The sequence below is a fragment of the Panthera pardus genome, unplaced genomic scaffold (assembly GCF_024362965.1).
Source record: "Panthera pardus isolate Hobbes unplaced genomic scaffold, ASM2436296v1 HiC_scaffold_27, whole genome shotgun sequence".
NCBI lineage: Eukaryota > Metazoa > Chordata > Mammalia > Carnivora > Felidae > Panthera > Panthera pardus.
In genome coordinates, this window is record NW_026526843.1 from 101,792,504 (window position 1) to 101,807,584 (window position 15,081).

The 15,081-nt window shown below is 45.0% G+C and overlaps 1 protein-coding gene and 1 pseudogene across 1 annotated transcript; both read right to left on the bottom strand.

The window, feature by feature from the left end:
- Positions 1 to 308: 308 nt before the first annotated feature.
- LOC109249333 (melanoma-associated antigen B10-like) lies at positions 309 to 2,024 on the bottom strand. Its single transcript, XM_019419683.2, has 2 exons — positions 1,933 to 2,024; positions 309 to 1,470 (listed from the first exon to the last, which is right to left on the bottom strand). Exon 2 carries the CDS (start codon positions 1,419 to 1,421, stop codon positions 309 to 311), a length of 1,113 nt encoding a protein of 370 aa, XP_019275228.2. The 5' UTR covers positions 1,422 to 1,470; positions 1,933 to 2,024.
- A 10,498-nt stretch (positions 2,025 to 12,522) lies between these two features.
- LOC109249352 (melanoma-associated antigen B10-like) lies at positions 12,523 to 13,546 on the bottom strand (annotated as a pseudogene).
- Positions 13,547 to 15,081: the final 1,535 nt, after the last annotated feature.

Below are 15,081 nucleotides of genomic sequence, written 5' to 3' on the forward strand. Positions count from 1 at the left end.
ACTGCCACGTTATCTTGTTCCAGATTACTAAATAAGATGGAAGTTTTCCAATTTTACAAAATAATAAAACTCTTACTCTTGAGTCTCATCCACACCAATAAATATTTGAGCAATATCATTCATAAATTTGGATTATGAAGCTACTTAAGCCTTCTATTAAAAGGAACAATATTTTAAAAAATTATCCAGGTTACCACATAGAACAGAAACACAAATACATTGTACACTGTGTTTTCTCCAGCCCCACCCTGATCCTCTACTCCTTAAATATAGACTTCTCTTTTTAACAACAAAGTAAAGAATCTGCCTCAGACTTTATTAGGGGTGGGAGGAGCTGCTGGCATGGCCTTGGTGCACACACTGGTTTTGGCCCTGGAGCGGGCACTGGTCGTGGCCTTGGAATGTGCACTGGTCACGGCCCTGGCACGTGCACTGGCCATGGCAGCGGTATGAGCCCTGGCTGCGGCTCGGGCTCGGGCTCGCTCTTCCTCATCTCTCAAAGCCTCTTCATACCAGGCTGGGAAAGCACTGGGGACGGTATCGTGAACTTTGGCTAGAAACTCCAGGACTCTCATCTTGCTGGTCTCGGCGTGGGCTCTGGGGCCCCACAGGAACTCATAGTGCGGAGGGTCGCTGTTGGGCACCTGCCGGTACTCCAGGTACTTTTCTTTCACAAAATCCTTGGTGATGAGCTTCCTGGGCTCCCCAAAGATGAAGTGCTGCCTCCCCTCGTATAACCCCATCACGTTCAATGTTTGCCAGACTTGTTCCTCCATGGCACGGTTGCAATTTGTGAAGATCACACCCAGAATAGTCATCAGCAAGCCTGTCTTGGGCACACCACCGTAATCACTCAGTACTGCATCGTAACTTGGTTCCAGTTTGTTCACAAGGACATAGATGTGCCGGTTGGGATCTGCTTCCTTCAAGTCAAGACCAAAAACCAGCTCCAAGTGGTCAGAGGCTCTCTTAAGGATCTTATGGAACTGGTTCCTATACATTTGGATTACATTTCTCAGCATTCCCGCCTTGGTAATGAGCTCTTTCTTTTGATATTTGCGCAGCAGATAGTGTACCAGCAAAACCACCTTCTCATCTAGCAGGTCTCTCTGAAAGGGCACAGCGGTGGGCTGGGCCTGAGAGGATCTTGGCCTTTCCTCCCCTCGGTTGTTGGCAGCTTCATTCAATTTTGTGTATGAAACAGGCACAGGAGTAGTGGTGGTGGCTGTGGCTCTCTGACGCTCCTGGGGAGCACGATATGACCCAGCAGTAGGTGAGCTGTTGAAATGAGGACAGCAAAGGGAGGGGAAAACTTCTCCCACTGCTGTAGTGGCCTGAGCACTCACCAAATCCTGGGGCTTTTCTGGAGCCTGGCGGCGTTTCTCACGGGCACGGAGCTTACTCTTCTGACCCCGGGGCATGATGACTTTTGATAAGAGCAGGAGACAAATGGGCAGATGACTCAGTGATCTGAAAGGGAAAGAATGACATTGTTGGGCCACTTCAACAAAGAAATACAGCCTTGGCTTTATTGAAGGCTAACTCTGCAGGTTTCCTTGAGGGTGCTGCTCGAGGAACCCACAAGGCTCTTATTCTTTGATGGCCTCTGCCCTGAGGACCCTGTGGACCTTAGCTCCTACCTACAGATCTATCTGGAGCTCACTGGGGCTTAGAGCAGTTGCTCTGAGTTAGGGAGCATTTCAGTTCACATTAAGGGTCATCACTTCACTTTGGGCAGGACCTGGGGTCCCCATGCTCTGCTTTTCAGAGGCTGACCCCTCGTCTCAAAGCCCTCAATCACTCTGAGACCTCAGAGGAGGAACTGAGGGGAACTTCATCTTACTATGTCTGCCTGGGAATGAACAGGGAAGAAAGCACAGGCAGAGCTCTGAGGAATCCTTTCCATTCTAGAGTAATTAGGGTTCTCCTCACTCAAGCTGGAAAAGCGTTGATCCTTCCAGTAATGACAGTGATGCTGCCCGCTCAACCAGATTTCATCTTCCTGACTGCCCAAGGGTGTGAGGGGGTGCCTCAGCCTCACATCGTTACCAAGGCCTCCCAGGGCTGACCTCATTGGTGGGGCTTTGTGAGGTACCCTTTGTTGACAGTGGGTTTATCCTTTATACCTCATTCAGTGTCTTCACTACACTGTGGCAGGGCCTGGGGGCTCCTCCCTCCCCTAACCTAACACCTACCTCCTCCTAGTCTAAAGTATTCACTGACGCTGAAACACCAAATACAGATGTCAGGATGCCTTACGTCAATCCAACCTAGCCTGCAGCCTCTGGAATAGAAAGTATGGGCAAGACTCCACAAAGCCCCTATGTTCTGGAGTGGGTGGTTCCCTCAGATGTCATTCAGAGTTCTTGCCTTTACTCCCTTTAGAGCCTCAGACTGTTCCCTCTGCTGATTTGAAGGTGACAGACTTTTCTGATTACCTCACCTACCTCATTCCCCTCCGGGGAACTTTAGAAGGTAGTCGGATGTCCATATGTCAAATGCTTCCTGGCTAGGTTCTATCAAGGCAAATAGCAGGGACAGAACTGACTGGGAACCCCTCTAATCTAGAGTGGCTGATCCCCTCACACCTAACTAACGGTTTTCCCTTAATTCCAGGCAGGGCTTGGATCTCCTCCCTTGACTGTTCTGATGCTGCCCAATAACACCAAAGCTAGTGCTGCCCTCAGATACCAGAGGCAGAAGTTAGGGTGCATCACATTCTTAAATCCTCGCGGGACCTCCCAGGTCTGATAGCAGAGGCCTCTGTGAAGCCTCCTTTCTTCTGTTGAGGGGAGTGGCTCCCTCAGATGTCCGAGTCCTTACCTTTACTCCTGTTAGGGCCTGGGACCATTCTTCTGCTGCTCTGAAGCTGACACCCTCACCCCCATCAGTCCCCTTGGGAAATTTAGAAGGTTCTCAGAGTTTGCTACATCAGACCATTGATTCCTGCTTGGGTTCTGTCAGGGCTGATAGTAGGGTCGGGACTCTCTGGGAGGAGCTTCCCCAGTCTGGGATGGGCAGTGCCATCACTCTTAACTCAGGATCTTTACCTTACTTAATTCCAGGCAGAGCCCACAGCTCCTCCCTCAGTGGACGTGTCACACCACTGCCCTCAGACCAATGCCTTCACTTCCCTGAGACCCCAAGGCGGCTATCAGAGTATACCATTTCTGGCCAACTTTGCCTGGGGTGTCGCAGTGGTGGTGTTCTCTGTCACATAGGGTTTCAAGAAATTTTTAATTAATTAGTTTTACTTCTGACTGATCCTAGGTATCCTCCCCTCCATGTTAGCCCTAAACCGAGGCCCTCCCACGTCACTCTCCAGTTTCTAGAGGATAAAGTGAAAGGGCTTCTGACCTTCATCACAAGCATATCAGGGCCTCCCAGAGCTGACAGCAGAAGCTGGCCACTGTGCTGCCCATCTGTTGGGGTGGGCAATTCTCACAGAAATCAGACTGAGTCCTCACCTTTACTTCTGTTACTACCTGGGACCTCCCTCTCTGTAGCCTTGAGGCCACACCCACCTCCAAATGCCCTTAAGTCCCTGAGTCCCCAGTGGGGAAATTTGGAGGTCACTCCTTAGGCAATCCCCGCACAGAGCTTGCTAGGACTGTAAGCAGGGGTGAGTCTCTGTGGGGTCGACACTCTCCTGGAGTGAGGATTCTGTTAAACTCAATCCAGGACCTTGTCTCAACTCCAGGCAGAGACTGGACTCTTCCTTTTGCTAACCTGACACTGCCCACCACAGATCAAGGTGTTCATTTCCCTGAGACACCAGAGACAGAATTCAGGGGAAGCCATTTCCATCCACCCCTTTCTGGAATTTCCCAAGGCTGACAACAGGGATGGGGCTGTGTGGTGGCATCTTCCATTCTGGGATGGGTTGTTCCCTCTGATCTCATTCAGAGTCCTCACCTTTCCTGCTGTTAGGGTCTGGGATTCCTCTGTCTGCTGGCCTGAGGTTGACAGGCCGATCGACTGTCCTCACTTCAAAATTTTAGATTTTCTATATTTGCTACAGATCATGTGATGATTTTGAGAGTGGCTAGCACAGACTTTTTTTTTTTTAATTCAATCAAATTTGAGTTATTACACAAAAAATATAGCTTTGGACTCCACAATATATCTGTCACTACCAGTCAATTTAATAAGGAACTACACCAACTACAGTCATTCTCCATCTACCTGTAGGTATTTCCATTGTGGGCCCACCCCACCCCACCCCCCCCCCTCAAGTCAGCATCTGGTAGCAACAAAGACCACAAGACACAGCCAGAGTACATCTGCCCTCTGGTGTGCAAAGAAGTCAGGAAGCACGGGAGGTAATCTAAGCTGAGGATAACACCTGGGTTATTTATCAAGACAGGTCTATACACAGCCCTTTCTTCCCAGAGTCACTGGGGTAATGAGCCTCAGCGAACTCCCCCTCCCATTCCCCTCCTTGCAGCTACACACCTCCTTCCAGCACTCACTGGTAATACTCGCCTTTTTTGAAACATTCTGAATCACCAACCAAGCCCAGCTGCTTGCAGAGCCTCAATCTCAGTGTCAGGAGGGCCACAGCATAGGGGAAGAATTAGCCTTGTCCATCAGGCTAGTGGTCCGTCAAGACCACTCATGGCTCCGGTACACTGGCAAGGATGCATAGAATGATTAGAGTAGTGAAGAGATGTAGCTCTTCCAGGTTCCATCAGTAACATTACTTGGTGGGTGACACAGGGGCAGCCAGCTATATGCTGCCCGACGGTGGGCAGGGGGCACTCTGGGGTGAGGGGGCTATCGGGCATGCCTCTAGGGTCCCTTCATCCAGCAGATCTACTCACTCACATCACTCTAAAACGTTGGGCTGGCAGTGAAGATACAGATTCCCTAGCCTATCCAGCTATCTGGTACCCTCTACCAGATTCCCCACGTTCTCTCCTTCTGGCACCTTGTCTATTTTTGCTGAAGCCTACGTTCAGGTCCCTGACTACCAGCTGCCCTGGGCTGTCTCATGGATTCTGGAAGTTGCTCTACTTCCTTCACCCCTTGTCCTCTTGATAGTCCTCACTTATTGATGTTTTCCTGTCCAGGCCCATTTCCTGGTACCTGGTCATTCTGACAAATCCTATGTTCTCAAAGGAAAGGGAATATCAGAATTTTAAACCATGCACCTAGAGGAATCCTAGTACTTGAGATATCTCAGCAGAAATCCTATTTCATATATGAGTGAGGGATTATGTTGATTTTCTGTTCAATTTCATTACAAAACAGGGAAATACAAATTAAAACAAAATTGAGACAATATAATTGCACCAAAAATAGTGCTCAAAATTTAAAATTGATAAAATTAAAGACCAGTGAGTAGAGTTTATTTACATAAATTAATTTGTGAAAATATGAATTGGCAAAGCATTATTGGAATGCAGTTTCAGAAATATTTAAAAAGTTACAGTCATCAAACTCTTTACACTTTAACCCAATTTACACAATTTCTACCTTTCCACGTGCACATTTGCCCAAGAACCAGGTTCACTGTTAATTTAAGTTCTATTGATGATAGTAACAACTGAGAAATACCTTCTGTGTTGGTCAGAAGAATGGTTACATTAGTTATGGCAGATTAACACCCTATAATTGTAGGGAATAATTCAAAAGGCTAGGTGTATCTATGTGTGCTTTCATGGAAAGATTTTGCATTCCTTTTATTCAGTGAGACTAGCAAGAAGCAGGACATTACACACATTGTTATACATGTAAGGTGAAAACTCACAAGAGTTATTTTTTCTTTTAATTCTGCCCTTTTAGTGTGGACAAGTTCTCTATGTCTCAGTTTCCTCATCTGAAAAAAATGGTGATGATGACTGCCCTTACTTAGCAAGATACCAGAAAATGATTAGAAAATACAGGTCAGAGAAAAGGTTCCAGCATCTAATAAGTACTCAATAAATGTTATGTGAATGTATCTCAATGATTATATTCCAGGAAAATGTCCATGTTCATGGTATTGATCTCATGCCTCCTAGTCCCCCACGGAGAACCTATGGTTCATGTTCTCCAGTGAGATACACTTTGGATTTGCTTCTCAACTGAACATTCCTTCTTTGCTTTCTGACCCTCCCACCTTGCTCCTTCAACTACCTCAGTACATACACGTTTGTTGAAAACCTGTTATGTAAGGGGTGGAGATGGAGAGGAGTGGGATGCAAAGATGATCCCTCGAGAACTTCTGATCTGGCAAGAGTGATAGAACCTATTATTCACAAGTGAGGTATGGAAGTAATACAGATAGAAATTTATGACAAAGTGGAGTGAGAATGGGTTTCCCACCCTGCTGTGATCCCTCAGTAGTTTGTCTTGGTGTTCACGGGAGACATTTGAAAAAAAGGAGTTACCAACAGTGTATTTTTCTGCTACATATATGTAAGTAAAAGTCTAGAATAAACTTAAAAATTATGCACGTAATTTTTTTGTGGTTACTTATAGCATGGCCTGAATTAAAAAAAAAAAAAAAACACAGGAAGGAGGCAGAATTGTATTTTTAGAATTTTAGAGCATCAAGAATATATACATTCTTTCTTTTGTAATTAGTATATTTAAGAAATACTTAACAACAGAAATAGCTGTGTGTAACAACAAAGTAACTGCTAGTGGATGTAATGGTGGAAACCTTAAATCTGAATGAGTTAACACTACAAAAGATGACTTCTCATACACATAAGGCCTAATGGGCGGGCAGGATCTTTGCTGCCTGATGGCCCAGGAATACCATCTGCTTACACAGTGTAGATTGACATCTCAACACAGGATCTCCATGATTCTGCTGAATGGGACAGAAAGCATAGAAGTGGCATACTGACTCTCAAATGCCTCGGTCTGCAGATGACAAATATTGTTTCTCTTCTTATTTCAGTGGGAAGGGTTGTCACAATACCTTTTCTAACTATAAGTTGACTGGATGGTATATATGCCCATGAGCCCAGGAAGGAGAGAAGACATGATGTGGGTGAGCCCTTGTAGTTTCTCCATAAACAGTTACAGAGCAGGTGATCAGTAAAGTACAACACTTCGAATTTGTATACAGAGCCCTTTTCATTCTTGGAGAACTTTCTGAGAAGGCCAAAATTGCCTTGCAACACTCCCGATTTTTATTTCTCTATTTTTACATGTTAATTTTTATTTATGTTTATGTTTTTTGAGAGAGAGACAGAGAGAGAGAGAATTCGAGCAGGGGAGGGGCAGAGAGGGGGGACAGAACATCTGAAGTAGAATCTGTGCTGACAGCAGAGAGCCTGATGCAGGACTCGAACTCATGAACTGTGAGATCATGAACTGAGCTGAAGTCAGATGCTTAACTGAGCCACCCAGGAGCCCCAGGAGCACACTAATTTTCTAAATAACACTGAAGCAGAGAGGCGTCACCCTTCATCATGCTATAAGGACCTTCCTGTACTGACCTTTTCAATAACCTCTGTAATCTCAATACACTGACACTTTGCTTCTTCCTTTTGCTACATTGTTAAAAGTCACAACTTTTTGAGTTTCTGCTATGCACCCCTTGATAAACACAACTGAACACTTTCACACATGTCTTTGGGCACACTGAAAACCAGGATTTTTCCCTGCAGCAGATACAGACAAGAGTCAGGAAAATGGTGGTCAGTTAGCTTTTCTTTTCTTATCAAAGCTGGCACATCTTCTGGGAAGACCTTTTCTACCTCAGTAGTAGGCTGAATAATTGTTCCACTAAGATACCCATATCTTATCCCTGGAACCTGTGAATATGGTATGTTACACTTTGCAGATGTAGTAAGGTTATGAAAATGACTTTAAAATAAAGATATTATACTGGATTATCAGAGTGGGCCTAATCTAATGGCATGAGCCCTTATAAGCAGAGAACTTTTTCTGGGTAGAACTTTTTCTGGATAGAAAAGAGATACAGCACAGTTGGGGGAGGGGCAGTTAGAGAGATTCCAAAGGTTAGAAGAGATTCCAAATGTGAGAAAAACATGTTTTATTGCTGATACAAAATATATGGGTTCAGAATAGCCAAAGTAATATTGAAGAAGAAGACCAAAGGAGGAGGCATCACAATCCCAGATTTTAGCCTCTACTACAAAGCTGCAATCATCAAGACAGCATGGTACTGGTACAAAAACAGACACACAGACCAATGGAATAGAATAGAGTCTCCAGAATTGGACCCACAAAAGTATGGCCAACTAATCTTTGACAAAACAGGAAAGAATATCCAATGGAAAAAAGACAGTCTCTTTAACAAATGGTGCTGGGAAAACTGGACAGCAACATGCAGAAGAATGAAGTTAGACCACTTTCTCACACCATTCACAAAAATAAACTCAAGATGGATAAAGGACCTGAATGTGAGACAAGAAACCATCAAATCCCTAGAGGAGAAAGCAGGAAAAAACCTCTCTGACCTCAGCCACAGAAATTTCTTACGTGACACATCTCCAAAGGCAAGGGAATTAAAAGCAAAAATGAGCTACTGGGACCTCATGAAGATAAAAAGCTTCTGCACTGCAAAGGAAACAATCAACAAAACTAAAAGGCAACCAACTGAATGGGAAAAGATATTTGCAAATCACATATCGGACAAAGGGCTAGTATCCAAAATCTATAAAGAGCTCACCAAACTCCACACCCGAAAAACAAATAATCCAGTGAAGAAATGGGCAGAAGACATGAATAGACACTTCTGTAAAGAAGACATCCAGATGGCCAACAGGCACATGAAAGATGCTCAACGTCACTCCTCATCAGGGAAATACAAATCAAAACCACACTCACATATCACCTCACACCAGTCAGAGTGGCTAAAATGAACAAAACAGGAGACTATAGATGCTGGAGAGGAGGTGGAGAAACGGGAACCCTCTTGCACTGTTGGTGGGAATGAAAATTGGTGCAACCACTCTGGAAAACAGTGTGGAGGTTCCTCCAAAAATTAAAAATAGATCTACCCTATGACTCAGCAATAGCACTGCTAGGAATTTACCCAAGGGCTACAGGAGTACTGATGCATAGGGGTGCTTGTACCCCAGTGTTTATAGCAGCACTCTCAACAATAGCCAAATTATGGAAAGAGCCTAAATGTCCATCAACTGATGAATGGATAAAGAAGTTGTGGTTTATATACACAATGGAATACTACGTGGCAATGAGAAAGAATGAAATCTGGCCTTTTGTAGCAACGTGGATGGAACCGGAGAGTATTATGCTAAGTGAAATAAGTCATACAGAGAAAGACAGATACCATATGTTTTCATTCTTATGTGGATCCTGACAAACTTAACAGAAACCCATGGGGGAGGGGAAGGAAAAAAAAAAGTTAGAGAGGGAGAGAACCAAACCATAAGAGACTCTTAAAAACTGAGAATAAACTGAGGGTTGATGGGGGTGGGAGGGAGGGGAGGCTGGGTGATGGGTATTGAGGAGGGCACCTGTTGGGATGAGCACTGGGTGTTGTATGGAAACCAATTTGACAATACATTTCATATTAAAAATATATATATGTATGGGCTCAGATGCAAGGACTGGAGAGAGAGGCCCGTAGAAACTGTCAGCAAGAAAACAATGCTTCAGTCTTATTACCACAAAGAATTGGATTCTCCCAACAACCTCAATGATCTTGGAAGGAGATTGTTTTCAGAATTCATGATGAGAGGCCTGCCAACTGAAAGCTTGACTTGGGGCTGTGAAAATCCAAGTACAGAATCTAGCAAAGCCATCCCAGCCTTCACGCCTACAGAAATGTAGATAATAATACCTACCGAGATAATAAATATGTGCTGTTATAAACCAGTAAATTTGTGGTAATTTGTTATGATAGCCATAGAAAACTATAACTTCCTGAAAAGACTGCAGGGTCTGTTAGAATCCAGCCTCTGCCGATGGTTTCTACACAGTGATTTCTTCCTCTCTCCTTCCTCGTCTGCCACATAGGAGGGAGGCTTTGGTTTTTGACTACTTAGTTAAGCTCACTCATCAGTGTATGGATTCATTGGGCAGTCTCAAATAATTCATCAGCTTAAATCCTCCTTTCTTTATGATTCTATCTGCTTCCTAACACCTCCTGTCTAACTTCATGATTATATTTTTGCTCCAGGATATTATAGTCACTTTATTCTGTATCAAATTAGAGTCTACCTATTAGCAGATTTGGTTTAAAAAAAAAAAACACAAAACTTTTGTGAATGTGGTGGAGGCCGCCGGAGGGGTGTGGTGGTGGAGGCAAGGAGGTGTCTAAAACTTCACTGTCACAATTGCATGGAAGGGAAGTTGCTGTCAGAGGGGAGCCAGGGGGCCTGATGGGAGCTGCAGGGAGTTGGAATGCTCTAAATCAGGGGAGGGTGCGGCCTGAGAGCTGTCTGTTCCCCCAGGAGCAGGGTTCAGCCTGCAGGGGAGGACCCAGAGGAGAGCTGGCCTGAAGGTCAGGTCCAGGTATGGACATGAGGGCCCACTGGGGAAGTCCCAGGGGAGGGAGCAGTCATGCAGGAAAGTGCCGGGACTGGACACTTGTGCTGAGACCAGGGCAGAGCCAGCTGTCGGGGGACCCTGGGGTGAGGGGCCAGGAGATCCTAGGGACATGAACCCTGGGGACAATCCCCAAATTGTGCCTGATTCTCATTTTTACCTTCCTTCTTTTGGCCACAGAGTCCTTCTTTCATTGCCTGAGAGCCATCATGTGATAGGAGAAGAGAAGGTAATTAAGGGACAGAAGGTTGGCCTCAGGCTGGGAGGAGTGGCACAGTGTGGGCTCCAGAGGACTTGGGACCAGGGATTTATTCTCAGGCCTGTGTTTTCTGGGCCATGAGAACTGATGAAGTCATGAAAATCAAGAAATCATGAAAACACATGTGTGCCTCACGTTCCTCATCTGCAAAATGGGCTTGATGTAGTTAGCTTGCTCTTTGGCTCAATGATACCTTGTAAAGTCAAACTTTTGGAATGTAAGTAATTTATGTAAGGTGCCTGGTACAGTGAATCGCTTTTTTGGGTCTTTGATAATTAGCAGATATTACTACTAAAATTCTGGCATCAAATACTGCCAGCCTCCATCTTGAGATTTTAGTTTATTTTTATCCTGGAGATGTCATAGAATATACAAAACAATACATAGCTCTAGTACATAGCACACCAAATCAGCCAAAATATTTATTACCAAGTCAAAGTAAGTTACCTGCTAAGGAACGTTTTGAGGATTTTTAATCTCAGTTGGGAAAATCTTCCCCAGCTGGATGCCTATAAAGCTGCTAGAAAATGTGTCAAGGAATACCTGGTTCACTCCCATCAAAACATCTATCTCTTGCTTTGAGTTTGCCAATTTACACTCAAGATAACCTAATTTAAATACCCTATTAATAGAATGAGCTCTGTCTTTGACAGCTCAAGTCAAAGATTGCCAGCAAAGTGGCTTCAGATCATCACAGGTCAAAGCATTATCACCCTTGTTTCTCAAAGAGTCCCTGGAGACAGTGTATATAAAATACCTAGTTTGTGCACTGCCCTAAGATGAGACCACAGGGCACCTTTCATTTCTGCCTCAGGTGGAGATTTCTTTCTGGTTAATTCATGAACTTAAAATAACTACTAGACACAGTTCTAGTAGGCTTTAGTCTCTTAACTCTGGACACACCTTCTGAGGGTCTGGCCCCTGCCCACCACTCCCACAGCCTCATCTGACCCACCACCCAGCTTCTTGTAAAACTGACTCACACCAAAGGACTTGCAGTTGCCCAAAGCCCCAGACCCACTGGCCTCAGGGCACCTTACACTTGACTTCTCATACCTGGATCCCCGCATCTCTTCTCCTTCTTCTGACATGTCCTTAGGTCTTAGGGTGTATCCCATCCTCTTCCCTACTTGACAGCTACTTCGACACTAAAATTCTCTAGGTGCAGTGGGTCTTATTTATCCTGATACTCCAGTACTAGTACGGGGCCTCCCACAGAACAAATGCTCAAGGAATGTTTGAGAAATAAATGAGACAGTGTGCAAGAGGTTTAATTTATTATGATGTAATTAATTCTACATTCTTTCATTATCTGTATATCTATCTATACAAACATATATCATTTAATTTGAAACAAACTAAAAGTGAATAGAAAATGCAATATTTGGCCATCTTTTACTTTTTTCTCTATTTCTTGACCCTAAGTATTTTACTGCTGAATTCTTTTCACATTTCCAAAGAAATGCCTAATCCACTGACATGTTATCATGTTCTAAATCAGTAAATAAGATGAGGAATTTCCCAATTTGGTTTACAAAATAACAATCTCCTACTGTTAAATCTCATATACAGCACAAATTTGAAAATGTCATCATAAACTTGAATTTTTGAAGCTAATAAACTTTCTGTCACAAGGAGAACTAATAAAAAATTTATCTAAGTTAACGCATGGAATAAGAACATAAGCACGTTATACATTCTGTTATATCTACCCACCCCCCAACCTTCCACTAATGAGAACATAGATTGAAAAAATAAAAATGAAGAATCTGCCTCAGACTCTACTAGGGGTGGGAGGAGCTGCTGGCCATGGCCTTGGAACATGCACTAGCCATGGCAGCGGTATGAGCCCTGGCTGCGGCTCAGGCTCAGGCTTGCTCTTCCTCATCTCTCAAAGCCTCTTCATAATAGAGCGGGAAGGCCGTGGGGACGGTATTATGGACCTTGGCCAAAAACTCAAGAACTTTCATCTTGCTGGTTTCAGCATGGGCTCTGGGGCCCCACAGGAATTCATAGCATGGAGCATCACTGTTAGGCACCTGCTGGTACTGCAGGTAATTTTCTTTCACCAAAACTCTCGTTATGAGCTTCCTGGGCTCCCCATAGATGAAGTGCTTCTGCCCAGAATATAACCCCATCATAGTCAGCACTTCTCAGGCTTGCTCCTCAGTGGCACAATTGCCCTTTGTGAAGATCACGCCCAGGACAGTCATCGGCAGACCGGTCTCAGGCACACTACTATCAACACTCAATCTCCCATCATAGGTTGGTTCCAGTTTGTTGACCAGGACATAGATGTGCCTATTGGGATCCACTTCCCTCATGTCAAGGCCAAAGACCAGCTCCAGGTGATCAGAGGCTTTCCCAAGGATCTCATGGAAGTGATTCCTGCAGATCTGAATTACATTCCTCAGCATATCTGCCTTGCTAATGGACTTTCATTTGATATTTGTGGAGCAAGTGGTATACCAATATAAACACCTTTTCCCCTAGAGGGCTTCTATGGAAGTGCTGAGTGTCTGTTGGGCTCTGGGAGGATCTTGGTCTTTCCTCTGCTTCATTGGCACCTTTGTTCAATCTCATGAATGAAACAGCTGCAGCAGTAGTGGTGGTGAATGTTGCTCTCTGAGGACCCTGGGGATTGCAAATTATCCAGCAGGTGAGCTCTGAGGGAATGCCCTTGGAATGAAGGGAGGAAGAGGAGCAGAACTAAGCAGTGGGCTGAGCACCTACAAGATTCTGTGACTCTTCTCCGGCCTGGTGACGTTTCTCACAGGCTCGAAGCTTGCTCTTCGGACCCCGAGGCATGATGGCTTTGTTCTGGTGCAGCAGAAATGTGGGCAGATGAACCAGTGACATGGAGGAAAGAGGATAAGATGCTGTGTGCCTGTTCACAAGGGGATGCCAACTTGGCCTTATTGATGTTGGCCTCTGCCAAGAAAACAAGGTTTTCTTGTGGGTACTTCTCAAGGAATCCACAAGGTTCATCTATTCTTTTCAGCCTATTTCCTGAGAACCCTGTGAAAGTAACTAGACTTCACCTTAAACTACTGCCAGATCTGTCTGGGGCTTACTGGGATGACAGCAAGGCCTAGAATATCCAGGCTGTATGGAGGCCCCTCTGTTTGGGGTAGAATGCTTTTCTCTCATTCACTTTCAGGGCTATCATCATGGCTTCTGACACCATCTGGGGTCCCTTTATTTAGCTTTTATCTAACCTCATTTCAATTACCTCATTTCCCTTTGATTCCAGAGGAGAAATTGAGGGAGACCTCAGCTGACCATATCTTCCCAAGGATGACCATAAGGGAAGAGCTCAGAAGGACCCTGTCCATCCTGGGGTAATTAGAGTCCTTATTCCTCACTCAGGGTCCTTACCTTTTTTCTGGTAGGAGCTGGTACTCTTCCCTTTCCTGCTTTGAGACATATCTTTTCAAGGTAAGGCCCTTTAAAAAATTACTGAGTAGGTAGATAGGGGGCCCTTAGCCAAACACATCTACATAATACCCCTCAGGGCTTATAGCATGGTTGGCACTCTGTGCAGGCCCAGTTTAATATGAAGTCACTGGTTCCCTCAGAACTTAGTCAAGGTCCTTCTCACCACTCTCATTCCCTCCTGGCAGGACCTAGAAGTAGTTCCTCTGATGACCTAAAGCAGCCCCTCTCACATGAAGCGGCTCAATTGTTTGAAATGCCAGATTTTGTACTTCAAAATGTTTTGCATCCAACCACTGTCACCTCGACCCCTCCCCTGGGCTGGCTGAGAGCAGTGTCAGGACTCTGTGAAAACCCATCTCTTTTGGGGTGCAAGGTCACTCAGACCTCAGTTAGTGTCCTAACCTTTACCTATGTTAGGACATGGGACCCTTCCATCTGCTGGCCTGCGGCCAGAAACTCTGGCCCAGTGCCATCTCCTCCTTGCATTTCCAAAGGAAGAATTTCGAGGGTGCTACATCAGATATTCCTTGCCCAAGGACCACTGTTGCTGATGGCAGGGCCAGACTCTGTCCAGCCTCCTCTTATTAGATAGTGGGTATCCTCATACCTCACAAAGAGTCCTTATCTCACCTCCTGACCAGGGCCTGGGTCTTCTCCCTCTAACTTACACCATCCCCTTTGCACCAATTCTTTCACTTCCCTGAGATGCCAGAGGCAGAATCTTGGTGTATTGTAACCAGCCACTCCCAACAGGGGCCTCCCAGGCCTGACACTAGGGGCCCAGACTCTGAGTAGCCTTTCTCATCTGTCGTGGATTCTAAGTTCCCTCAGACCTTACGATCTTCAACTTAACTGCTGGAAGGTCTAATGCCAAACCCTGGTCTGATACCGTCAACTCCCTATCC